The sequence below is a fragment of the Chelon labrosus genome, assembly GCF_963514085.1.
Source record: "Chelon labrosus genome assembly, chromosome: 21".
NCBI lineage: Eukaryota > Metazoa > Chordata > Actinopteri > Mugiliformes > Mugilidae > Chelon > Chelon labrosus.
In genome coordinates this window covers 20389767-20417137 of record NC_140354.1, presented here as the reverse complement: position 1 = coordinate 20417137, position 27371 = coordinate 20389767, and the positions used below count along the sequence as shown (strand labels likewise).

The following is a 27371-nucleotide window of genomic DNA, read 5'->3' as shown; positions in this document are numbered from 1 at the left end:
AGTGTCATTGCTATGGGGGGGGGGGGGGGGGGGGGGGTGCCTGGTCTGGTCTAGGTGGATGCTACATGTCTAAGTAACATCCACACCAATGAATGCCAGGTCCAGAAGTTTCCCAGCAGAACACTGTATTGTCACAAGATGGTTTAAATGTTATTGACGTCTCCTGTCTGTGGTCATAATGTTGTGGCTGGTTGGTGTACAGCTTGTATCGGCGAGCTCTCAGAACTGTAGCAGCATGCGACACAACACAGTCGTTGGCAAGGAAGCAATTAACGTCGAGCCGTATCAGAATTTATCTCAGATTTCACTGTGAATATAATTAGTGAACGGTGAAGGAACCCAGAGAGGAACGTTCTTCTCTGGAGCTTTAATCCAATCACCACCAGGCTTCACCTCTTTGCTCGACTGGATATCAGAACGAAGCTAATGGAGTTTCTGAAATTGGGTTATGGATCAATACGTGATACCTATATTGATCCACATCTTGCAACTACAATTAAAGTATAAACTCCTTAAACCTCCTTTAAAGGCTCTAGACCTGGATTATTCTTTACATAGTGACCCATGGGGTTTACTGAAGAGGCATCTCCAACCCCAACTTAAACATTAACACGGACACTAAATAAAACAATCTAATCCGATGTGCACAGATCAGCCACAACATTATGACCACTGACAGGAGAAGTGAATAACATTGACCATCTTGTGACAGTTCAGTGTTCTGCTGGGAAACTTCTGGACCTGGCATTCATTGGTGTGGATGTTACTTAGACATGTAGCACCCACCTAGACCAGACCAGACCACCCCCACCCCATAGCAATGACACTCCTTGATGGCAGCAGCCATCCCCAGCAGGATGCAGCAACAAAAACTTTAGGCTTTAGGAACAACTAAAAAAAACATGAAGAACAGCACAAGGTGTTGACCTGGCCTCCAAATTCACTAGATCCCAAACTGATCAAGTATCTGTGGGATGATCCACAGAGGCCCCTCCCCTCAAAGGCCCCCCCACTAACAACATTATGTTACTAGACACCACAGGACACCCTCAGAAGGCCCATGTCCATTCTCTGATGAGTCACCACAAGGGAGACCTGCACAATATTAGGAAGGTGGTCATAATGTTATTCCTGATCAGTGTAGCTGTACCCAGATCTTATTTTAAATTATTGGGGGAGTTAATATTCTGCTTTGCATTAATTGTCTATGGATGTCATTGTTGCTTTCAGACTTTAGATGAGTCATTCTGGCCTTTTTCTGCATCGAGGTTCGTATCAGAGCGGCGTCAGTCACTGTCCATCTGTGGCTGACGACCAAAACGCTGCCAGGGATCGATCGCCGTTTGTAACCCAGAGGAGCTCTCGACCCGGCTGGATCAATACCTCTGATTGTGAAGAGGAGGCCGAGGTTCGTGTGTGTGTTTGTGTAGAGACGAAGGCCAGAGCGGCGACTGTTTGGCTGTTTGGGTTGAGGGTCAGAAGATACGAAAAGACTTCAAGGACAGAAGATCATACTTATATGATGAAGCTTTGATTGAATCTTCTCGCTCTGATGCCTCACAGCAAGAAGGTTCTGGGTTCAAATCCGTCTGGGGCCTTTCTGTGTGGAGTTTGCATGTTCTCCCTGTGTCTGCGTGGGTTCTCTCCAGGTACTCCAGCTTCCTCCCACCGTCGAAAGACATGCTGGTTAGGTTCGTTGGTGATTCTAAATTGAATGGTTGTAAATGGTTCTCTCTGAGTTAGCCATGTAATAGACTGCATACCTGTCCAGGGTGTACCCCACCTCTCGCCCCAATGACAGCTGGGATAGGCTCCAGCAAAATACAAAGAAAAGCCGTCACTGAGAAGTGGTTTAAACCAGACCCGCCCCTCTTTGAGTTGGGTTGGTAGAAAATAATAATAATGAAACCTTCACAATGGAAAGAATCACTTTCTCCAAGAAGTTGCAGGAAACTAAATTTGATGAAATTTGGAGGAAGTGGAAGAAATATATTTACCCCATATTTATTTACCTTTACCTTTTACGCTTTTAATGTATAAAATGAAAGAATTAAAAAGAATAAATGATGGGAAATGATTGATTACCAGGAAATCTGATGCCGTTGAGCTGTGTCTCTGGACAGACTCCAGATGGTGCTGTTGACTAAAGTGGACTTGCAGTGACATGTCCTAGATTTAAGGATGCGGGGACATCAGTTAACAAGCTAACAGTGTGTTGTTGGTTTTTTTTTGTGGGTGTGTGGGTGTGTGTTTGACATATTTCTTTCGATGCTTTGACCACAGAGAACAAACATTTTTTTTAAAAAACGAGCTGCCAGGTTTGAGTCTGGATCCAAAATGTCAGAGTGGATGAGTGAAAGCGACTCAAATGTCAGTGTCTGCATGTTTAAAAGTCGAGTGAATGAGTTCTTAGAAATGTTTAGTACCGACGAGATTAATGCAGAACCTTTAAAAATTATGCAGTTTTAGTTTTTTTGCAGGTTTAGTTGAATTAAATAAGATGCAGTTGATCTTAACAGCTTTAGGGATTAGTGTCTGGATGCAGGAACATAAATGGTTTAAAAAACTCGCTGATTTATGAGCGTCAGAGTTTCCAAAGAACATCGAAAAAAGCGCACAACTCGTTCTCTGTCATTGCTGGAGAAGAAACGGCAGCCACAGAGAGGTTACAGGCATCAACATCATCGGCCGCCAACAATACGTCGCCCAAACACACACGTACATTATTAGCATGATTAAATCTTCCAGCTGGGCCCCGCTGTTTGCGCAGGGATAACTTTATTAGACTAATATGATTGTTGCTGGGTTGACATAGGTCTGGATTTTTGACTTTAAATCTCCGCCAGGCTGCTGTCAGAGCTCTAAAGTCAAACCTCATCCATTTGTTGTAAATATTTCAAACTTTAAAGCAAATACAGGTAGATTCCATCCTGGAAGCCAGAACGACTATGAATTATTTTGTGGAGGAAAGTTCAAGCTCAAGTTGAAGTGATTATGCTCCAGCAAAGATCTGCCGGGCCAATTAAACCTTTGGGGTCGGGGCTTAATGTAATGATGGAAAGAACAAAATGGCTCTTATTGGTTGGAGGACTATCCATCAGTTGAAACCCGACCCATAATAAAATCCAATAAAAACACGTCTATTTCTGTTGTAAAGTTGGATATTTTAATTTGAGGGTTCTATAGTGACCAAGTGGTCATTTGAGGAACTGCAGCTCCTTTTTTTTTTCTTTTTTTTTTTTTTTACCTACATTCATTCATTCATCTTCTGTAAATGCTTGTCCTGTGAAGGGTGGAGCCTATCCCAGCTGTCACTGGGCTAGAGGCGGGGTACAAGAATCACCAATGAAACTTGCTAGCTAACAGGGAGAACATGCAAACTCCACACTGAAAGGCCCCAGTCGGCCCATGGATTAGAACCCAGAACCTTCTTGCTGTGAGGCATCAGTGCTAACCACCACACCCCTGCCTTTGTACCTGCATGTTAACTTTTCAGAAGTTGCAGTTCCCACTTATCGCCATAGGTGTCGCCAGATCTGAGATATGTGAGACTGGCACCTTAACCCTTTATAGGGAACTCATTGAAATACAGGGAAATTCTAAATTTCAACATTTTCAAGTGAAATGTTTCAAAATTTTAATTTTGATGGAGAAAATCAAGATTAATGTAGTTACCATATATGGTTCCTTGTCCTTAAGTGGTAAACAAATGTAAACATGTATTTAGACCATTAGAACATAAGTGCGGATTCAGGCACTTTTCAACATTATCACATTAGACAACATAAGGGCACTTCTTGTTCGTGGTACTTAATAAAGCAGTTACACTCAACGTTCATGCAGAGGTGAACCTAGACCACATTTGACCCTGATTTAACCTGAGAATGTTTCCTTGATCTTTGCTGATTGGCTGAGTGAAAACCACATGCTTCTAAACCTCACTGAGAGGCACAAACAGAATTTAGTTACCAAATATGGTTCCTTGCCCCATAAAGGGTTAAGACTAGTACATGGTTTCCATAAGGGATGTCTCAATCAGGTTTTTTTGACCCCCGATCCAATACCGATCCAATTCTTAAATAACAAAATTTCATAAAGGCCTTTCTTTTATCTTATCGTTTTGTTTTTTTGTGGGGGTTTTTCCTACTACCACCTCATGAAACATCCACATAGCATAATTTACAAATTGCTGTCTGACTTCTTCTTCCACAGAGCAGACGTGTTTAGTCACCTGATTTTAGCAGCTTTGACATTAGCCGACCACCGCTAAAGCAGAAGAAGATGTTATGACGTTACAGGGACGTGGTTTTGGTTTATGTTCCCCTTGTGTCTGCGTGGGTTCTCTCCAGGTACTCCAGCTTCCTCTTACCGTCCAACGACATTCTTGTTAGATTCATTGGTGATTCTAAATTGAATGGTTGTCTGTCTCTCTGTGTTAGCCCTGTGATAGACTGGAGACCTGTCCAGGGTGTACCCCACCTCTCGCCCCCTGAATTCATTTTGCAGAAAATTAATGAATGAAAGGATCAGGCAAGACTGAAGCCTGAAACTGATATGATCCGATAATTTAAATAAAATGCCTGGATCAGCCCAGACACCGATCGGGACATCCCTAGTTTCCTTTCTTGAGATTCTGCACAGACTAGTCTGCATGTGTGAAGCAGCATGTGTCTGCTCACATATACCCCAAGTCCTAGAAGAGTGTGCAACTTGCAGAAGCCGCTGCTGGATTTGTTCCAGGTTTATTAAGGTTTATAGATCTAAAATGTAGCAGTGGATGCAAATTAAAGGCAGCGGTTTATAGGAAGGAGGCGTCATCTCATATCTCGTGTCGTTTTCCGCTGACAGTTTGGAAATAGTGGCACCTAACTGGTGATGACTCACGGTCCTCCAGCCCAACGAGGGGGTTGAGCTTCTCTGATTGCTGCTGCACAGTCAAATCAAAGGTCACTAATAAGAGGAGAAGATAATGACGATAAAAAAACAAAGGAAGAGCAAGTGTGAGTCCAAGTGACTCATACGCTATTGGGCTTACAGCTGTAGTTATCTGTTGTTTACGCTGCGGTGGATCGCAGCGTTCAGCCAAGGATCAAACTAGAATGACAGGAGTGAGGAAAGACCTCATCTCCTCAGATAGAAGTCAATTATATTATTAAATCAGTATTATAAAATCAGTCGTGTGAGTTTGTTGACATTGTAAAGTGACATAATGTCAGCGGTCAAAGCATTATTGATCTAAAATAAGATGCTAAAATAAGTAAGAAAGTAATTGTAAATATATTATAATATTAATATTATAAATATATTTAAATTAAATAATGAAAGTCAAATAATTTAATGATGGTTAAAAAACTAAAACAGACAATAAAATATTCCAAAAAAAACAATATATATGTTTGCATATATATATTAAATGTGTGCATATCAATTTCTCTCCTTATCCTAGTTAATGTAATAAAAATCTATATATTTAAAAATCATATTATATCAATTGTATATATATATTATTATTATATATATATATACAAAATTATTAAAAATATTTTAAAAATCATATTTAATATAAAAAATAAGTTTTTAATTATTTAAAATAAATATATACATATATATGTATACATTGTGCGCATAATTTTCTCTTCTTATTCTAGTTAATGACTTGAGATTGTCGACTGGCGTTCCTGCTGCGTTTTAAAAAGAGGGTGGAGAAACAGAGCTGCTCCTTCCTCCCACCATTTCTCATCATCAGTCTTGGACATACTTCTCTACAGGTTGTTCTGAACACATGAAATCCTCTATTATTCTCCAACTGCTGCTGCTGCCCAGATTTTCATTATTTCTCTTCACTGCAAATCAAAGCAAACCTTGTCTTTTGCAAAATGCCGTCCAGTCTGACATAAATATTCTGCTTTAATGTCTTTTAACAGACCTGACATGAGAAGGAAAGCAGCATTTCCACGCTTCAGTTGCTCTGTTTGACCCTCGTTCACTCACACAGATTGGTCTACCAGGCAGGACAATAGCGGCCGGATTACATGTGAGATTCGGGTGACGTCCTTTTAAGTTTCCAATCGGCTAAAAAAGTAAAGAATTAAACTGAGGTCGTGCTTTTGAGCTTTCCGCAGCATAACCGAGGAAGAAAGGACGGTGGATGGGAAAAACAGAAAGATAACACCTTTTGGACGAATCCAACTCCAGATGTTGCAGCTGCTTGTGGATTAAAAGATTTTCTTTTTCACTTTTCCCACGCCGTCAGGAATCCTCCCTCTGGTTCCTTCCAGGCCCATCTCACCTTCCATCAGCTGATGTGTTTGTTAGCGCTGTGCAATTTAATTTATTACAAAAACCAATAGTGTGTAACATGAGCGCCCTCTACTGGGCCCTTACAAACTTGGGTGGGAAACCCCATATACTGTTACCAGTTTTAAATTTCAATAAACTCTGCTGAAAATATGCAAATAAATTTGTTTTTCCTCCTTAAAATGTTATACCTACATGCAGAATATTAACTAGCACTTCCAAACTAACAATTTCATGTTCAGCTGTTGTATTTAGCTCACCGTGTTTTACGCGAACCTGCTAGCTTGACTGTAGCCACCACACTTATTGCTAACTGTCAGTTAGCTCAAATTCTTCCTTTTTGTGTTTTAGTGTTTAGTAACGCGGAGCTAATTGTCTTTTGTCGTATTTAACTAATGAGCTCACCACCTTTTTCGTGAACTTTTAGCTGTAATTGCTAACCGGCAGTAAGCAATTACAGCCTTTAGTATCCTTTAGTATTCTGTACCGTGGACCTTATTAGCACTCGTGGTAAATGGTGAGTTTGAGCCAAAGATAGCATCTTTTTGGTTTGATTTATTACCCAAAGCAAGAGAAAGTACAAACCCGCTAAATTACCTCCTCTAAAGCTCTAATATATCTTGTTTTGGAAGCTACAGATGATGTTTTGAGTATCAGCATAGCTAGCAAATATCTCCCGATAGTATAACGGCTGTCAGAGCTAAAACTTCTGGCTAACCACTTGAAAGGCAAAAATGGAGTTAGAGTTGAGAGATTACGTCTGCAGCTGCACAGTTTGTGCTTACTTAGAGGTGTAAAACCATTACAACGACTTTGTTAAAAGTATTAGCTTGACAAACGCGACATGCTAGCTAGTTTGCTTTCAGGATACGCCTCTTTTGCTCTCCAAACAAACCTGCATACAACAAAAAAATAAATAAATTAACTGAATAGAAACAGAAACCAGAAAGCTTCTTGTACAAAAATAATCTTTAGAATATTTGTGTGGAAAATGTTGACATTCACCATAATCTCATGCTTTCATTACGTCTTTACATTTTCTACATTAACTTACACAGTCATTAGCGTGCTAACTCTAGATGCCAACACATGCCTGGCAGCAGTGTTCTCCAGAGTTACAGCTAATGTTACTGCTTGAACGTCAAAAAGTTTGTGTACACAATGACATAACCACAAACTCATCAGTTCCATTCGATGGTATTACTTACAAACGTAAAACAACATTTTGTGACTGCGGCCAGACTATTTCTTCTTTTGATATATTTTCTGTACAATAAATTAAATTATTATATATTATAGTATTAGCCAAATGGTAGCATGAATATGAAAACACATGTAGACTCTCTTGCCACATGACCCAACATAATAAACTACAGTAGGAGCTCTGTGTTATTGGTTGTTTGATCAGTCTCTCCATCCAAAGTTCTACCTCCCGGCTATGTTTACCTTTTATTACACCTCTAATCATTAACTGTAACTATGACCAGCTCCTCGTTTGTGACTGTGCTAGCACTGGCAGAAAATATCCAAAAAGCATGATTGAAAAACATGACATGTTTTGTTCTCAGTTTATAGATGATAGCAGCATCTCACTCGCTGCTGGTAAAGAATACAAGGCGTACAGCGTAGATGGAGTCCAGGGTGTAAATGATAAAGTTGAAGACAGTCATGACGGTGACTACCAGCAGCTTATCGTGGCAGGGTTTGTCACAACCAGTTGATTTCCTGTAGTTTGGATTGAAGCTATACAGTGGCCAGATCACCATGGCTGTCATATACACCACCGCTGCCAAGATGTTATAGACGATCACAAGCTTGTCAAAGGGGAACGGAAACGACATGGTCAGCTGTACAAGGGTGAGCAGGATTATGACGAGGGAGAAGATGAAACACAAAGAGTACACGGACACACACCAGGACAACGCAGGAATGCCAACGTAATGCTTTGTATCCAGGGAGATGAAGATGAGGCAGGCGATGAAGGTCTCCAGCATCTTCATTATGCCGGGCACCGTGGAGAGGAAGCCAATGGTTTCCCCTCTCGGACGAAGGCGGTTTAAGACCACTTCGCCTATGTACACGCCAAAACAAACCCAAGACACCACGGAGGCGCTGATCTGCCTGGGGCAGGGGGAGCAGGGGCGGAAGCTGTGGTAGAAGCTGGGGTAGATGATGGAGGCCGACAGGTACATGAGGCCCGCCAACATTGCAAAGGCAGTGGTGAAGTCATCCCATGCGAACGGCACTTTAGAGCTGAGAGTGGTGAATTCCAGGATGAGGATGAGGAGGGTGGAGAAGCAGCAGAAGCACCAAGTGAACATGCACCACGCCCAGTAGGAAGACGGAACATGTCCCACCGATGCCACCAGGCTAAAACACAAACAAGACAGGACGACCTCTATAACTCGCAGGATGCCCAGAGGTTGGATGAGGGCTCGTAAGTCCACATTAATCATGTCTGCACCTTAAAAGAAATGTCCTGTTCAGTCTCCAAGTCATTGAATCTCAAACCAGAGCCGGTTGCATAAATCCATGTGAAAGCCCAAACGGTCGTGTTCCTCCAAACCGAAACACAAATGTAGTAGTGTGTTCAAACAGAGCACCTTGGGCTTATCTGTGCTGTTTATGGCCCCCTTGTCTCACTCCAATTGGACACTGCTCTGACGTTATCGCGTTCACCTCGTAACACTGACTGGACTCTGGTCCTTGGCGCAAGGGCAGTTCACTTCAGCAGCTATTGTCTAACACGGTGATGGAATTTAGGTCATATCCTCTACAGCAGATTGATTTTATCTTGTCCTTGTGTTTACTTGATTTATTGTCTGTGGGTACATTTATTTTTTTATTACAGCTCTAATCATTAACTGTAACTATCACCAGCTCCTTGTTTGTGACTGTGCTAGCATTGGCAGAAAATATACAGAAAGTATGATTAAAAAACATGACATGTTTTGTCCTCAGTGTATAGACGATAGCAAAAGCAGCATCTCACTCACTGCTAGTAAAGAATAAAAGGCGTACGGCGTAGATGGAGTCCAGGGTGTAAACGATAAAGTTGAAGACAGTCATGACGGTGACTACCACCTGCTTGTGACAGGGTTTGTCACAAATGACTCGTATGCTGTAGGTTGGACTGAAGCTATACAGTGGCCAGATCACCATGGCTGTCATATACACCACCGCTGCCAAGATGTTATAGACGATCACAATCTTGTCAAAGGAAACATTGAGGTCAGCTGTACGAGGCTGAGCAGGATTACGACGAGGGTGAAGATGAAACACAAAGAGTACACAGACACACACCAGGACAGTGCCGGGAAGCCGACGTAAAGCGTCGTCTCCAGGGACATGAAGATGAGGCAGGCGATGAAGGTCTCCAGCCTTTTCATTATGCCGGGCACCGTGGAGAGGAAGCCAATGATTTCCTCTCTCGGACGAAGGTGGTTTAAGACCACTTTGCCTGTGTACACGCCGAAACAAACCCAGGACACCACAGAGGCGCCGATCTGCCTGGGGCAGGTGGAGTAAGCGTAGAAGCTGGGGTAGATGATGGAGGCCTACAGGTACAGGTATGAGGCCTGCCAGCATCGCAAAGGCAGTGGTGAAGTCAACCCATGCGAACGGCACTTTAGAGCTGAGAGTGGTGAACTCCAGGATGAGGATGAGGAGGGTGAAGAAGCAGCAGAAGCACCAAGAGAACATGCACCACGCCCAGTAGGAAGATGTCCCACCGATGCCACCAGGCTAAAACACAAACAAGACAGGACGACCTCTATGACTCGCAGGACCCCACAGGCTGGATGAGGGTTCGTAAGTCCACAAGAACCATGGCTACACCTTTAAAGAAATGTCCTGTTCAGTCTCCAAGTCAGTCTTCTGCACTACTCGTATCCTTCTGTGCAGCAAAGCCTTGAATCTCAAACCGGATCTGGTTGAGGAAATCCATGTAAAAGCCCAAACAGTTGTGTTCCTTTTAACCGAAACACAAACACACAGCACTTATCTGTGCTGATTATGGCCTAATTATCTCACTCCGATTGGACACCGTCCTGACGTGTTCACTTCATAACACTGACTGGACTCTGGTCCTCGGCGCAAGCACAGTTCACTTCAGCAGCTATTGTCCAACACGGTGATGGGATGTAGGTCACATCCTCCGGGGGAGCTGTGGAGTAGTGGTTAGAGGTGCCGCTTGTGACCAAGGGGTCCCAGGTTCAGCTCCTGCTGTTTCCATGTCTGAATTCAATTAAGGGTTACTTGACTTATTGTTTCTGGGTTGACAAAGGCTAGAGCTTAGAAATGCTAAATTATGTCATTAATCATATATATCTTTACCAATAGTTCCTGGCTTCACAGAAGGCTGATGCAAACCATTTAACACCAACAAATAACGAAAAAGCAAATAGATTTAAAAGTGAAAACCCAAACACCTATAAACAAAATAGATGGACAATTCTCATTGTCATTTATCTTTTTTATTTCTTGGTTCTTGTCTTTGTAAACTCAACTACTGATAAAAGGTTACGCAAAAGAACCAAGTACGCTGGTATTTATTGCAGATATAATTAAGATACGCAAACCTGGTTTTAATGTTGACCAATTACCACTTTCACTTTTGCAAAGGAAGACTGAATGGACGAATGTGTGAGACGTTTTCTTTTAGTCAGTAATCGATAAACGCATTTTTTGTGACAGTGAGAGCTGGAAGAAGTCTTCAATTGACTTGTTATATTCAAACAAAATCCAAAAATGTTCACTGTAATAAAACGCTAAGAACAGGTGCAAATCTGCTCATCCGAGAAGCTGCAACCAGAGAATATTTGATGTTTTTATTGTATTTGCTTAAAAAAATAAAATAAAATTAAACTAAATTAAAAAGGAATATATTCAATGTGGAATCTCTTCTGCAGCTTTGATCACCATCAGAATGAAACTCTAAATGATACTCTTCAATCATTACCACAAAAGAATACGGTGTCTAAAGGTACACATTAACTACATCTCCCAGAATGCAACGTCCACTCGCAGGTGGCAATTGTGGTATGTTTGCCTTGAGATTACAGTCTTGATAAAAACCGATTGCACCACCTGCAGCTACATCGGACCACTTTTAATTGTAGGTGGATTTGGTGCTACGTTGCGTTTTCAACTCCGACAAACTGATTGGTCGAGCAAAGTTTGTGATTTATTTGAGTGTAATGGATTCGGAAATCTCTTTCACAAGTAATTGCTTTAATTTAATGTATTTACCTGTCATTTTTTCACCTCTCTTTCAGTCCTTGATAAATATGGGTGTGTTCTTAAACGCTAAAGCTTCTGTGTGTTTTGAAGAATGTACACTCTGACACACCTTTGCAAACACCCTTTGAGAATGAAATGGCATTTAACAACTGGACAGGCTATTGATTCAAGACTCTTTCAGGCATTCACTCAGTAGTAAGTTGTTAATGATGATGGTGGCAAAACAACCAGACGATAGACATCCAACACTCTTAATACTTTTTATTTATTCTTCACATAATGAAATGGGGAAGAATCAACACTAAATCAGTTCTGACTCGGTTGTATTGTGTAAAAATAAGAGAAATAAGAAGGGTCGGCTGTAAATCAAAGAGCAAGAAGGTTGAAAAGGGGAAGTAAATTTGGTTTTGCAAATATAAAATGCACCATAAGTTGTTGGGACCATCCTAAAAAACAACTTTGAAACAAACTGTGTTCAAAAAATACTTCAAAGACGAGACTGATTTTATGAACCTACGCCCTGCTGACGAAGAAGACCAGCCTACAAGAATAAACCGTATCCACAATGTAAGCAACAAGGTTGAACGCGGTCATGAAAGAGATAACGGCCAACTTGTTCCAGGCACATTGAAAGTGGCCTGAGCAGAGGTTTGGTCTGGGATTGTCTTTGAAGCTGTAGAACGGCCAGATCACCACAGCCGTGAGGTACATCAGCACCGCCAGAACATTGCAGGCCGTCAGGATTTTGTCAAACGGCGCGGGAAATAAAGTCAGCAAGCGGAAGATGGTGAAAATGATGATGACGATGGCGAAGATGAAGCAAATGGAGTAAACGGCGACACACCACTGGAGCCCTGGAACTTGCGAGTACGGGTTGTAGTCCAGGCAGATGAAGATGATGCAGGCCACAAAGGCCTCCAGGACCTTGAGGAGGCCCGGGACCGTGGACAGAAATCCGCTGATTTCTCCAGGTTTGGCTCGGGTCAGCCCGACCTCGACGGCATACAGGACGAAGGCCACGAAGGACGTAACCGTTGCAGCGATCTGTTTGCTGCAGGAGGAGCAGGTGAAGAGGACGGCATAGATGATGGAGCTAGCCAGCACCTGGAAAAGAGTCAGGATTGTTTTTTCTTCCACAAATGAACCATAAGTTCTAGATACGACTCCAACACCATGTAGTATAACCAGTGTTATATGTTGATTATTTTTATAATTTCTTACCTAGGCTAGGCCTCTTTTAGTTCTACTTTAGGCAGCTGCCAGTGTGCTGACAAACAGCAGCAGCATCTATACACCAAAACAAATGATACGCACCATTAACGTAGCCAGCATAGCAAACGCGGTGGTGAAATCATCCCAGGAGATAAGGCTCTTTGGGCTGAGCTCGAGGAATTCCAGGAAGAGTATGATCAAGGTGACGCAGAAGCAGAAGCACCAGGTGAACATGCACCACGTCCAGAAGGAGTCGGTGCTGTGGCCCACTGATGCCACCAGGCTGAAGGAGATACAGGTGAAGATCACCTCCAGGATCCTCACAATCCCCACCGGCGATATCAGTGTCCCGAAGTTCAGTGTAACCATGATGATTTAGATGCTGGGGTCAGTTTTACTGCAGTTCCAAGTGTCTCCCTCCTACGCTCCGATGCCTTTACCAGCTCCTCTACCCTTGATGATGTTGGTTTTCAGCCTCCTCCTCCTTTTGCCGTCGTCCGAATGTGACAGACCCAGAAAGCAAGGTGAATGTGCTGCCTCTGGCCACTCCCTCGTTCCCACCTGTTAGGACTGCACCAGGGCGTGACCAGATTCCAGTGATTGGTGGTCAGGGACCAGTAAAGCCTTCTTTGCTGGCCTTCATCAAAATCACTGATTTATATTTTAATATTTTCCCATTAATCTTATTAAATTATTCCCAATGGCCTATTCGTTTCATTTTATGCTTGTCTGTCTCTCAGCTGCAGTGCTTCTGCCAGGGTAACCTAGCATTAGAGCTTTTATCTGATCATATTTCAGCCATTGAGAACTCTGAATTGTTTCAGGTGAGTAAAAAGAATTATATTTTTATTTTTACTTTTATTTATATTTTCTGCCATTTTATTGGGTCAACATTGATGCTTCTGCTGGATTTTGGTCTACGGTCCAAAGTCCTGCATGATGTTGATGGTTTTTATAGCAGTGGCATCATAACGATTCAAATAAGGTTGGAGGTCATTGAAAGCCTAGGTACCGCCCCTGCCAGGGTATATACATCATGTGTAGGGGGGGCACCTGCTTATCAGCTGAGTAATAGGCTTGGTCAGTACAAGTAATTTAGATATTATTACAGCAATTAGGGCACAACAGGAACTACGCCTTCACACTCTGACCCTGTATTTGCTCACTTAGCGGCCGGCCCACCCATCACTGGTCTGAATCTGTTAATGTGTTACGAGAGGCTTAGGAGGAACTTGGTTGTGTCCCTACAGAAGCACATAATAATGAGCTGAACACGGAGGGAGAGTAATAGTTTTATCTTAACTGAACATATCCTTTAATATCCTTTAACAACAAGCGCTAGTAAATACTTCATTCAATAGACATTAGTGAGCAGTTTTATAAATGTAGGTGTAAATGATTCATTCTTAATTCATTAGCATCTCTGTAACGCGTGTTTAATAACTGTATTTTCATAGATAGATAGATAGATAGATTGATAGATAGATAGATAGATAGATAGATGTACAGGCACCATACATAATATATAACAAAAAAAACTTAAATAAACAATAAAAAATAGAAAAAGAAAAAGAAAAATCTATACACAATATTTACAAGAATTATAAAATAAGTGAATATTAAAAATTGAATTGCAATGAAATTAAATGACTTTACAACCAATAACCAAACCAATATATTAAATATTAAAGTATGTACAAACAAATTTTTAAGGGGTTCATAAGATCCTTTAGACAATGTAAGAAAACGATTAATAAACAATTTAAATGTACATTTATACACCTTATTATTTACACATGTGCTAATAGTAACTAACTGCGTCAGTAAATATGTATTCTTACTCTAATTAATGATTAATTCAGGTAGTTATAAACCACTATTTTTTTGTGAGCTCATCTAAAGCGAGGGCGATCTATGTCTGAGACTAAAAAGCTCGGTTGTTTTCTCGACATGTTGTCTCAAGAAGACAACACAGGGTGATATTTATTTCTAACTCTACAAAAACATCTGCAGTCTAGTAAAATCACCGTGAACTCCCACATGATGAATTAAAGTATTTAGGACCACGCGTACTAATGTCTATTAATGTAGGAGCGACGCTTTATAAATGATGGATGTGTTGAAGTGTTTACTTGTGCTTCATAGTGTGCAGTTTATTATTGTTACCAATGATGTACGAGCACATGTCCTCTTCTTTCTTTTCTGTGGCACCGAGCTCTTGTCCTCTGATTTCTTATCTACTACTAGTCATGCAATTCTGTGCTATTACTGTATAGCATGTTAACTGCTGTGTGTCCATCTCTCCCCTCCCCGATCCCATCCTCCCCTCCTCCTCCCTCTTCTTGTGAGTGTCAACCTGCCCAGTGTTCATGGCCTCCTTGCAAAGTTATCCACTCCCTACCTGAATGAACAATTCTCCAACCTGCCTATGATTCCTCCTATATTCTCAAACTGTCATGTAACATCATCAGCTGTATCTTGTATTTGTATCATGATCAGATTCTACATGTACGCTTTAGACAGATGTATGTTTATCTCATTTCTCCTGCTGTTCTCTTCTCTTTCTTTTCTGTCTCGACCCGGCCGGCCTTAGGCAGATGGGTCCCTCCATATGAGCTTAAGGTTCTGCTCAAGGTTTCTTCCTGTTAAAAGGGAGTTTTTCCTTGCCACCGTCGCCTTCAGGCTTGCTCTGGGGGTTTCAGACTTTGTAAAGCGCCTTAAGACAATTTATATTGTTATTGATGCTATATCAGTAAAACTGAATTGAATTGAATGTAAGTGATAAATTTTTGTGCACTCGATGACGTGAGTCCTAAACTCTCACGGTTTATCTCACGGAAGCAACATTATACATAAATCATAGTCAACACAGTGTACGATAATTACATTAACAATATTATTATTAATTTTATTAGACTGCGTTCCCAAAGTAGCCCTGACATGGACTTCACCTGGAAAGCGTAAACAAGGAAAAAAACCACCTGGCGGAAAACTGTGACCTCAGATCTGAAGACGGCAAACCTATCGTGGGGCGAGGCACAGCATGCTGCACCAGATAGGACCAAATGGGAGTGGCAGCCTTATGTTCCACCGGGAACAAAGAGGATTATGTAAGTAACTACTACCTCACTGTCTTGTCCAATACATTTTATAGTCTTAGCAATTATTTATTTGTAGAGTTTCCTCCACCACACTGTACATACAGAATGTCTTTATATTTCTATTTTTCTCTATGTTTCAGTGTTGTTATTTTTTCAATGGTTGAACACGCATTGGCTTTTATTTTGAGTGTTTGACTGTGAGTTTAGCATTTATTGGAAATCAAAAATCAAAGACGAGCTGAGCATCATCGTCTGCCTGATAAGGTGGAGCTAGAGCGGATCTAAGGAAGGCGAGGCATGTTGTTGGCAGACAGCTAGCGACCTCTAGCTGCCTGTTCAGCGTTGACGGTTTTACACCCAGTTGGGAAGTTTAGGTGTGGTTTGGGATGATTTTGTCGGTTATTCTACTTTTTTAAAGCTGGTTTAAAGCAAAACCAAAGTGCATTTACTCTTTCCAAGAGTGTGTTCGAGTAGAGAAACTCCATTTACCCATAGTAGTTGTGCTGGTTGGCTGCTGTAGTTTGTTTCTGGATTGGTTCTTTGCTTCGACTGCATTGTTTGTTTGTTTTTTATGACAGGCTGCTCTTGTGTAAATTATCTTGGTGGTTAAAGTACTGAACTAAATATCCATTTACTACTTCTGCAGTTTTTGAACAACTTCTGTGCTGGAAACCATCAGTTGCATCTGGCAACACTGAGCGTGTTCCTATGTTTGCTGGTGAGTATTTGCATGTGTTTTTGTCTATTTACATGTGTTTTTGTCTATTTGCATGTATTTTCTTGAGTCGCAGCTCGCTGAGCTCTCTTGGCCACGGTGGTTTCCAACTGCTCAGAGCGTAACCTTCATGGAAATCTAAATCTATATGTGCAGCGCTGCCATTTGCATCTGCTCCAGAGAGTCTTTGCAGAGTTCTAGTTTTGAAACACTACCAGACCAATCAACAATCACATGAAGCTAACTGCGACTGATCAAATATTGGCGCTGCTGTCATTTTCAAGTCAGAAAGTTGATGGATCTCGTCTCTAATCGATTACATCAGTGCGTCGTCGCAGACAAAATCTGCAGAAACCTCTAAATCTAATGGCAGAGGTGGCACATTCTCTATTCACATCCAGATACACCGCCAAGCCAAAAATAAGACAAAAAAGTTGCTACTTTTATTTAACTAAGCAAATAGGTACGAGCCTCCTATTGGATAATTACTGCATGGGTGATTATCTTTCAGCTGGCAACAAGTTATTTAAGCCCAACTGATGCAATGAGTAGCTTCTCATTTCTTAAACAACCATGTCTAAAGACACATCCTGTGGTCGTGGAAAAGATGTTAGTCTGTTTGAGAAGGGTCAAATCATTGGCATGCATCAAGCAGAGAAAACATCTAAGGAGATTGAAGAAACTACTAAAACTGGGTTAAGAACTGTCCAACGCATTATTAAAAACTGGAAGGATAGTGGAGAACCATCGCATCAGATGAAGTGATGCACCCATCATGCCTAGTGTCTACTGTACAAGCCTGTGGGGGCAGTGCTATGATCTGGGGTTGCTGCAGTTGCTCAGGTCTAGGTTCAGCAACATTATGTTGCCCAAAGAATGAGGTCAGCTGACTACCTGAATATACTGAATGACCAGGTTATTCCATCAATGGATCATATTCCAAGATGACAATGTCAGGATTCATGGGGTTCAGATTGTGAAAGAGTGGTTCAGGGAGCATGAGACATCATGTTCACACATGGATTGGCCACCACAGAGTCCAGACCTTAACCCCGTTGAGAATCTTTGGGATGTGCTGGAGAAGGCTTTGTGCAATGGTCAGACTCTCCCATCATCAATACAAGATCTTGGTGAAAAATGAATGCAACACTAGATGGAAATAAATCTGGTGACATTGTAGAAGCTTATCGGAACAATGCCACAGAGAATGTGTGCTGTAATCAATGCTAAAGGAGGTCCAACGAAATATTAGAGTGTGGGACCTTTTATTTGGCCAGGCGGTGTATATGTTTATAGAGGTTATATTATCAGCAACTTACGTATATTACCATTATCACGGGAATGCCTCCAAAAACAGTCAAATACATAAACACTGCATTACACTCATAGTGGAGTTACTGGCACAACAGAGTCACAGAGCCATTTCTGTGGCTTTAGATTCATTTTACTAACTTTAATTAAACAAATAATTTCATCTTAATACAAAACAAAAATATTCAAAAGACAATATAAACAGTAATGCTTGGTGAGAAAAGGCTAGTTCTAGGAAATGTGGCTCATGTTGGAGCAGGATGATGCACGGCCGACACGATTGCCTGAAAAAAGTGATTACATCCACGTTTGTTGGTTCGTGTCCCTTGTTTAATAAATTACAAACATTTGGCGTCCCGTCATGCACAATGTGTTTTTACGTATTTTCATATTAAAGAGGGAAAGAGGCAAGCTGAAGGCGAGTGGAATGAAAGCGGTTTGTAATGTGTATATATATTTATATATATTTGGTGTCACAAGAATTTTCTGTGGCAAGTAAAGCTATTAAGATAAACATGTTTCCAGGATAGTTTCACATTCGCTTGTACACGTGGACGAGATTGCCGCAGGATGGACAGCGGTGCTCCACGTCTTTACAGGAGTCCAAGCAGAATGGGATACAACAGCAAAGGAAACATCTGCAGGTAGGTGGAGACAAAAAGGGTTTCAGGTAACGTTTGTCTACTACTATAACAGCTTCAGGTCTTTAGTTTCCATTAAAATACTCATTTAAAGTATTTTTTTTTTTACCCAAAGAAGGTGAGGCCTCCGCAGATGGCCCATGTCAACAGGCCTGGTGTGTACTCTGTGATGGTTGTCACTGTTTGGTGGCAGTGGGGGCACACCGTTTGTCCAGGGGCCTCCCCTAGTGTCGGCGTTATCACCACGTGAGTCACTGAGGATGAGAAAATGGACAACATATTATAAATTCACTCAGCTTGTAGCTACGGTAAACCCACTTATCAGTATTTGAGCACCGATGCCTTGACGGGAAATGAAAACCACCCTAGTTGTGTTTGGTTTCACGTGAAATCCTGATCTGTGGTGGAATGTGTGAAGGTTCTCAGTCATCCAAGACTAAAAACAAGTTTTCTTGAAGTTTTTTAAGTTTTCTTGAAGGTGTTTCATCCAAGTTTTCAGTTTTAAAAGACTGGTGGGGAGTTTAGGTTTTAATAGGAACATCTGTAAGTGGTGTCAACCTGAAACTCACAAGACTAGGATCTGGTAACAGCCACAAACAGAAGATATTGTTCAGATTATCCTGGGTCGTTAATCCACCTGTCATGCCTCAAAATAGCTTCAGATGTGAATGGTTATCTGGGATAGACTGGCGACCCGTCCTCTCGCCCAATGACAGCTGGGATAGGAGGTTACAGAAACTTAATGAATGAATGTTCTTCATAGGACATCCTGACCTCTGGTGGACGCACGCAGACCCATTAAACCTCAATCATCTCAATCATAAAAATCATCATTATTACAGGTGAGTATCTGCTTGTTTCCGGACTCTAGTCGTGATACATTCAGGTGGACAACACCTACAGATGTTCCTCGACTCACCACCTGTCATTTCCAGCTGAAGACTTAGCTTTGCTTTTTTAGATAGTCTGACAGTTATTTCCTCATATGACATCCTGACCTCTGGGTGGACACACACAGACACATTAAACCTCAAATATCCGTTAAGGTTCTCAGTTATCCAGGTCATGGTATGTCCAAAAAACAAAAGCTGAAAGAAGCTTTTTCAGTTCTAGAAACACTGGTGGGGAGTTGGAGTTGGGAGTTGACAGCCAGAATCTAAAGATTATCCTGGGTGATTAATCTAAAAACGGCTTCAGTTGTAGGTGAACTGTCTCCCTGTGAAATGTGTTGAGCTTTGCACTTAGGACTTAGGCATCAGTTATCACAGGCGACTGTAGTCGTGATACTTTCAGGTGGAAAACACCTACAGATGTCCCTATTAAACCCCACCTGTCATTTACAGCTTGAAGGACATGTCCCAAGGTGCCTTTGCTTTAAGCTTTGTGTTTTTTAGATAGTCTGACATTGTGATTAAACCTCAAATATCTGTGAAGGTTCTCAGTCGTCCAGGTCATGGTACATCCACAACACAAAAGCTGAAAGAAGCTTTGTCAGTTCTAGAAACACTGGTGGGGAGTTGGAGTTTAAATAGGAAAATCTGTGGGTGTTGTCCACATGCAAATTGCTCGACTAGAATTCAGACCAGCTTGGGTCGTGTCCTGTGGTTCTCTAACAAACGGAAGAACTCAAGGCGTGAACGAGGCTGAAAATGCTTGGGGACAGATGTTGAGACTGTTAATGGCCAACAGATAGTTTGTTGTCCTCAAAAGAGTGTCCCCACATGTCCTACATGAGTATCTGGTTGGTTACTCAAAGTTAACAAACAAAGTTAAAAGAAGAGTATCCTGCCAGATGTGACCATAAGATGTCGCCTTGTGTCCTTCTTTTAACTTTGTTTTTTGGATCGTTGGCGCAACATGTGGCTTTGTCACAATTCACAATCAGCAGTGGGAGTTCTTTGTACAGATGCATGTTTGTGTGTAAAAACAAATCTGGAACGAGGGCATCGTGACTTGTTGGGTTTCTCAAAGTCTTCAGTTCTAAGAGACTGGAAGAGAGTTCGGGGGTTTTGATAGGAACATCTATGAGTATCTAGGATCCGTTAACGACCAGATACTCACCTGATGGTGATGGTTTGAAAGGGGAGTAAAGGATGACATCTATGTTATGATCTTGTTATTGTCCAGAGACTCCAGCCTCCACCATTCAAACCCCAAATCCCCACCAGTCTCTCAGAACGGAAGACTTGGGTGAAACGTCCTCCAGAAAACCGACAAGTCATGATCCAGCCCCGTTTTTAGACACAAACAGGCATCTATACAAAGCACTCCCACCGCTGACTGTGAATTACTAGGCCACATGTTGTGCCAGCTATTTCTGCCGCTGCCAGATGTGACCATTAGACATCGTCTGCTGTCTGCAATGACACCGACTGGGCGAGGCTGCCAATAAATGCAGCCGCTGTAATCTGACGAGGGTCATCTGTAACGAGAGCTTTATGTTTCCATTAGCTAGTCTATGGTCTCTGTCAGGGGGTTTAAATTACAGAGGAGGCCAAATGCATTAGCGGCTGTGGAAGTAATAATGGTAAAGTGTAGGAAGAGCTCAGACTGTGGCGTCAAACTGTCACTGGTGACGAATGTGAGAATAACACGTCCTTCATGTGAGAGCCTTGCAGTCCGTCTGAGCTGCATCTATCACAGAAATGTTGCAGCAAAGCACAAAATGTGGCTGTACACAGAACGGACGCTAAACAATAGCTTCTTGTCAAGCAACAAATGGACCTATTCTTCTATTCTGTTCACCGGCAGACCAGAATTTTTTTTTTTTTTACCCACTGACCGCAATTCCTTTCTCTTTGCAAAAATGGAACGGAAACAGTATCTGGTCACAGATGTGCGAATTCAGCTTTAACATGTGATATCTTGTGAGCGATGGTTTCGACAATGCATGCATCACATATAGAATATAGCCTCACCTGTGACAGGTGCAACCTGGCCTGGAGGAACACCTGCAAGAGGAAACATACAACTAATCATAACAGGGAAGGATCTTTGCATCAAACTTTGCATGAAAAAAAGCACCCATCATTTCCATGGGGAGCAGAAAAGTGGCACAAAGACTTAAGCAGTGAGAACAGACCTCCTTGGTATCCAGGAGCTGGTCCAGGGTTAAAGCCCGGCGGAGGGTACATCCCAGGAGGAGGTGCTGCAGGATTGTAGGGCTGCTGAGCGGCCATCCCCATCTGAGGTGGTATACCTCCATACTGCATGGGCGGGCCAGGGTATGGTGGAGCTGGGCCTTGCGCTGGCATTCCTTTTTCCATCTTCAAAAGTTTTTACTGTGTGGGAGAAATCATTGTGTTGAAGTTAATCGACCTTTTCGGGTGGATCTAGCAGACAGTTTTGCAGAAGGACTGGTTTTGCAATTTACAGCCTAAAACGTCCACCTGCAAGTCATAAAGCCACTTTATTCATCTTTACACCTTAAATCAAACAGGTTGCTTTGCATGCCCTTTTCATTACCTTTCATTCCCTTCCTTGTTAACAGACCAGTCACATGGAAGTTTGTGAATTTTTTTTTGCATTATCATTAACCTCTGTGAAGGCGCTCTGTCATCTAAAAAAAAACCCAAGCTGAGCAGCAACTTGATTTAGTGGCTAAACTTGTTCTTGTTTCAGCTTGTTTGGTTTTTTTTGACATATGAGGTGAGAGAGAACAAAACTTTAGAGTGAAACAAAAAAAAGTCCCACAAAATAAATTGGAAAACCACAGTTCACAGCTTGAACAAGACACAAATTGTGCAGCCAATTTAATAAATAAAGTTTTAGGTTTGGGTGTCAACAAATATTATAAATATGCAGAAGGGCTAATGGAAGTGAGTGCTTTATCAAATGCAAATTACCCTATTGCCATATTTGTATGTTGATGCCTGATATGTAAAGTAACCTAAAAATACATCAAGTGGAAAAATAACATAAAACAAGAGGTTTTACAGACGAATGTGGAGGCAAAAATAAGTTTAGAGCAAGCTTTTTCCAGACAATCATATCTGCTTATTTACTGATTTACGTAGGAGGAAGTGAAGAAATAACACATCCCCAGGGGCCCCCTAAATACAGAATCGCATCCTGTTTTCAAACCGACACACCTGTGTATTCATGGTCCTATATCACGACGCTGAAGGAAAAGAAAGTGATATAATTTTTAGTTCTGTGTCAACTGTGTCATTCTGATGCACGTCCAACCGCTTCCTCGTAGGGAGGAGCTGGTTAACACCAGCAGCAAGCTTCTTTACCAGGTGGTCAGCTGCATGTCACATGGTACGTGCAAAAACGACGAAATGAGGGTAGAGAAAGTAGCCCACAACAGAAAAATAGCAGACACTAAACAATGACCAGAAACCTGTTCTGCTTCCCCTGCAGTGTCAGTTTTCTGTAACTTAATACGTTTAAACGTAAAGCACCCAGAGTTTTGCATATATTGCATTTCATGGTTGTTAGTCACTTAAAGGCACTTCCACTTCGAGGGGGGGCTGAATTATTTCCTGTGTGAAAGATCAAGACTCAAGATTTGTCCAATATTCCATTTGTGCTTTAATGACTAGAACAAGAACATTGTGAAAAATAACCTTTAGTAAAGACAAGTAAGCTAATGTTTGTACCACTGTTGGTAGTCGTAGTTTTATCTGCAATGGTGTGTCATGATTTACAGACGATCTTATGTTTTATATGTATGATCTGAAATCCTAAGATATATTAAAAGTAAGAAGTTTGTGAAAGCATGAGTCTAAAAGTTAAAGATAAAGTTTTGTCAAGACAGTCCAATATAAGTAAAACTTGGTTTTTACCTCTTTACGGCTGTTGGTAGTTTTATCTGCAGCGGAGTGTCATGATTTACAGACGATCTTACATTTTTTATGTGAAATGCGTGAGTCCAAAGGTTTAATTATATAATTTCATCAAGAAAGGGACTGTCCAATATAAGTAAATATTTGTTTTTACCACTTTATGGCTGTTGGTAGGCTAAGTTTTATCTGCAACAGTGCATCATGATTTACAGACGATCTTAGGTTTCATATGTACAATCTGAAACAGACAAATTTAAAGTAAGAAGTTTGTGAAAGCATGAGTCCAAAAGTTAAAGATAAACTTTTGTCATGACAGTCTGATATAAGTTAATCTTGGTTTGTACAGCTTTGCGGTTGTTGGTAGGCGTAGTTTTATCTGCAGCGGTGTGTCATGTGTGTCAGACGATCTTGTGTTTTATATGTACTATCTGAAATGCTAAGATGTATTAAAAGTAAGAAGTTTGTGAAAGCATGAGTCTAAAAGTTAAAGATAAAGTTTTGTCAAGACAGTCCAATATAAGTAAAACTTGGTTTTTACCTCTTTACGGCTGTTGGTAGTTTTATCTCCAGCGGTGTGTCATGATTTAGAGACGGTCTTACGTTTTATATCTGAAATGCGTGAGTCCAAAGGTTTAAATATATAATTTCATCAAGAAAGGGACCATCCAATATAACTAAATATTTGTTTGTACCACTTTATGGCTGTTGGTACGCCAAGTTTTATCTGCAACAGTGCATCATGATTTATATGTACAATCTGAAACAGACAAATTTAAAGTAAGAAGTTTGTGAAAGCATGAGTCCAAAAGTTGAAGATAAACTTTTGTCATGACAGTCTGATATAAGTTAATCTTGGTGTGTACAGCTTTGCGGTTGTTGGTAGGCGTAGTTTTATCTACAGCAGTGTGTCATGTGTGTCAGACGATCTTATGTTTTATATCTGAAATGCATGAGTCCAAAGGTTTAAATATAAAATTTCATCAAGAAAGGGATCGTCCAATATAACTAAATGTTTGTTTTTACCACTTTACGGCTGTTGGTAGGCAAAGTTTTATTTGCTACGGTGTCATGATTTTATACGTACGATCTGAGTCCAAAGGTTTAAATATAAAATTTGGTCCAGAATGGGATAGTCCAATATAAGTTAATCTTTGTTTTCGCCACTTTATGGGCTGTTGGTAGCCATAGATTTATCTGCAACGGTGTGTCGTGTTTTACAGACGATCTTATGTTTTATATGTGCAATCTGAAATGCTGAGACGAATTAAAAGTAAGTATGTTTGTGAAAGCATGAGTCCAAAAGTTAAAGATAAACTTTTGTCAAGACAGTCCAATATAAGTAAATCATGGTTTTTACCTCTTTACAGCTGTTGGTAGTTTTATCTGCAATGGTGTGTCAGATGATCTTATGTTTTATATCTGAAATGCATGAGTCCAAAGGTTTAAAAATAAAATTTCCTCAAGAACGGGACAGCACAATATAAGTTAATCTTTCTTTTCACCACTTTACGGCTGTTGGTAGCCGTAGTTTTCCCTATCTGTCTGAACACTAAACTGGAAATAACGCTGCAGACAAATAGAACAGACGATTTCATGTTTTACATGTAGAATCTGAAATGCTAAAACCCCCAAGAGGAAAAGTTAGAAGTTGCGCAAGTGGACCATTTTACGGGATTAGTTATTTGCCAACTCTGACATTGCATATATTGTAGATATTATAAGCCTTAATGCTGTTAACATGAAAGTACTCCCAGTGAGGCTTTGGCAGATAAGTGGGTCACCGTATCAAATCATAAAAGTTGCTTTAATTGCCTGCTTCCAGAAAGCATGAGTCCAGTACAAAAAAATTATCTTCAGTTAGAAGCAGTCTTTATAAGTAAACAATTCCAAGTTTTTTACCATTTTACGGCTGCTGGTAGTTGCAGTTTTTTCTGCAGCGGTGTCGTGTTTTACGGATGATCTCATGTTTTATATGTAGGATCTGAAATGCTAAAACCCCCAAGAGTCAAAGTTAGAAGTTGTGTGAGTGGGCCAATTTCCTGGATTAGTCATTTGCCAACCTTGACACTGCATATATTATAGATATCATAGGCCTTAATGCTGTTAACCGAAAGTACTCCGAGGGCTAAAGACGCTTGGTCAGATAAGTAGGTCATCATATCATATCGCAAGTTGCTTTAATTGCCTGTTTCCAGAAAGTATGATCTACAGATTGGCATTGGAGACAGTCTAAGTCCAAGTTTTAACCACTTTACGGCTGCTGGTAGTTAGTTAGCTGCGTCATGTTTTACTGACAATCTTGTGTTTTATATGTAGGATCTGAAATGCTAAAACCCCCAAGAGTAAACGTAAGAAGTGGCATGAATATTGAAACACACTGGAAGTAATTTCCTGTGTTGCTCATTTGTTCAGTGGGCGAGGAGTGTATTTACTTTCTCAAAGCTCTTCAATAAATGTTTAGTTTGTCGTGACGTGAATCACAAGTACTTTCTTAGTCTTTACATCTGTGTTACGTAGATGAACGTGGAGCCACAGCAGCCTGCCCCGGTCCTTTTTGCTTTTTCTTTCCCTTTTAACTCGGCCATCTTGATATAAATCCATCCTAAATCAATTCAGAGCAGAAGCAGCAGCAGCAGGCTTCATGCACTGGTGTAGGAGTCTGATTAAGCAGAACCACTGCCACTCCCTGTTTAACATAGTGGCTTTACAGGTCGTACAAGACCACAAACATCTGAACAAAAACAACCTTTTAGTCATGTAGCTGCTATTCTGGCATTTCGCAAAAAGAATAAATAACAGAAAAAAATGTAAATTACCACTGACCTGTGTGTGACTTTCGATTCACAAGAAGACAAGAGAGTTTTTTTCCCCTGGAGCTGGCTGGCCCAGACTGATGAGAAAACACAGTGGAGGCTGTGATAAGGAAGAACACGCTGTTAGACACAGCGGCTATAAATGGTTGTAAAAGTTACACAGCTAAAAAAAAAAAAAAAAAAATGGTGTGTATTCCTTACAGCAGCACTGGAGTGACTGAAGGTCCTTATCTGTTGTTATGCAACCCCACTCCCTTCTCTCCTCCCATTACACCATGTGACTGGGTGGAGGTTAGGTTAAAAAAAAAGGTTAAAACTATTTGTTTCAATGATGGCTTGTACGTCTAATAGCAGTATGACCACAAAACGTATAACAGTACAAAAGAGAAAGAGAAAAAGAGGGAGAGTTTATTTGCTAAGAATAAACTTCCTCATTGATCACTTTGTCCACAGAGTTGCACTGAAGAGCAACAGTGCCGTGACTCAGACTTTTAACTGCCAACGTATTCTTTTTTTTAATTCCCGTCAGCCCAGTACTGGTTTCCTGCGTGGGCTGCAGCCACTAATGAAAAGCATGTGAGACTATAAACAATAGACCCTCCCCCCCCCCCCCCCTTTGTTTACATTCCATCTGTAATACGACCTGGGAGTGACCATACTATACTACACTTATTTTGTAGTATTTATACTTAAATACGTGCTTTATACCATATTTATATTATGTATATGTAGTATATATACTGTAATGTAAAATGCAGTCATTTGAGATGCCCCACCTCCCATTCTCTCTCCAAGACCCTTTCGAGTCTTTCATCATTTGCAAGTCGATGATGTCAAGACCCACAATACCAGCAGAAGACAAAGGAGTGTGAAACCTAGGAGGCATTTCCTCGGGTATAAATGTCTGTGTTTTTCCTTCACCATTACCGTTTGGGTAGGGGCTGACCTTTTCTTGCCATGACAGGAAACTTGTCGGCCGGCAGAAGTTTCTATTTCATTATTCACCAACAGCAAATAGCAAAGAATTTCCACAACAATACATAAATACTTGCTTTATATTATATTTATATTATGTATATGTAGTATATATACATAAATACTTGCTTTATACTATACCTATATTACTTATATATAGTATTTATACTTAAATACTTGCTTTATACCATGCTTATATTACTTATATATAATATATATACATATGATATAATGATATAACCGCGGTTATATGAGCCAAAACTTTGGCCGGCCAT

At 40.9% G+C, this 27371-nt stretch overlaps 3 protein-coding genes and 1 pseudogene across 7 annotated transcripts; all 4 read right to left on the bottom strand.

The window, feature by feature from the left end:
• Window positions 1-7673: 7673 nt before the first annotated feature.
• Window positions 7674-8753, bottom strand: LOC311507191 (myeloid-associated differentiation marker-like; the record flags this gene model as incomplete). Its single annotated transcript, XM_084571448.1, has 1 exon — window positions 7674-8753. One exon carries the CDS (start codon window positions 8751-8753, stop codon window positions 7887-7889), a length of 867 nt encoding a protein of 288 aa, XP_084427574.1. The 3' UTR covers window positions 7674-7886.
• A 532-nt stretch (window positions 8754-9285) lies between these two features.
• LOC311506734 (myeloid-associated differentiation marker homolog) lies at window positions 9286-10243 on the bottom strand (annotated as a pseudogene). The gene is made up of 2 exons: window positions 10221-10243; window positions 9286-10041 (listed from the first exon to the last, which is right to left on the bottom strand). The product of its transcript is annotated as a myeloid-associated differentiation marker homolog (transcript).
• Window positions 10244-11651: 1408 nt separating this feature from the next.
• LOC311507192 (myeloid-associated differentiation marker homolog) lies at window positions 11652-13119 on the bottom strand (the record flags this gene model as incomplete). The annotated part of the gene is made up of 2 exons (XM_084571449.1): window positions 11652-12642; window positions 12853-13119. 2 exons carry the CDS (start codon window positions 13117-13119, stop codon window positions 12052-12054), a joined length of 858 nt encoding a protein of 285 aa, XP_084427575.1. The 3' UTR covers window positions 11652-12051.
• Window positions 13120-18004: 4885 nt separating this feature from the next.
• LOC311507143 (lipopolysaccharide-induced tumor necrosis factor-alpha factor homolog) lies at window positions 18005-26333 on the bottom strand. 4 transcript variants are annotated; one of them, XM_084571382.1, is made up of 7 exons: window positions 26132-26333; window positions 24666-24727; window positions 23847-23917; window positions 21601-21799; window positions 21437-21469; window positions 18628-18772; window positions 18005-18515 (listed from the first exon to the last, which is right to left on the bottom strand). In XM_084571382.1, the coding sequence occupies exons 4-7, from the start codon at window positions 21782-21784 to the stop codon at window positions 18410-18412; spliced, it is 468 nt and encodes a 155-aa protein (XP_084427508.1). In that variant the 5' UTR covers window positions 21785-21799; window positions 23847-23917; window positions 24666-24727; window positions 26132-26333; the 3' UTR covers window positions 18005-18409. The 4 variants fall into 4 exon arrangements, with proteins under 4 accessions (XP_084427508.1, XP_084427507.1, XP_084427506.1 ...); XM_084571381.1 differs by lacking the exon at window positions 23847-23917; XM_084571380.1 differs by lacking the exons at window positions 23847-23917; window positions 24666-24727.
• Between the last annotated feature and the right edge of the window lie 1038 nt (window positions 26334-27371).

Excerpts from the sequence above, each read along its gene's own strand:
- LOC311507143 (XM_084571382.1), bottom strand. The coding sequence starts at position 21,784 with ATGGAAAAAGGAATGCCAGCGCAAGGCCCAGCTCCACCATACCCTGGC. Across the intron at positions 18,773-21,436 it reads CCAGGTTGCACCTGTCACAG|TGACTCACGTGGTGATAACG; the intron begins GTGAGGCTATAT and ends TCTCATCCTCAG. Across the intron at positions 18,516-18,627 it reads GGAGGCCTCACCTTCTTTGG|ATGTTTCCTTTGCTGTTGTA; the intron begins GTAAAAAAAAAA and ends ACCTACCTGCAG.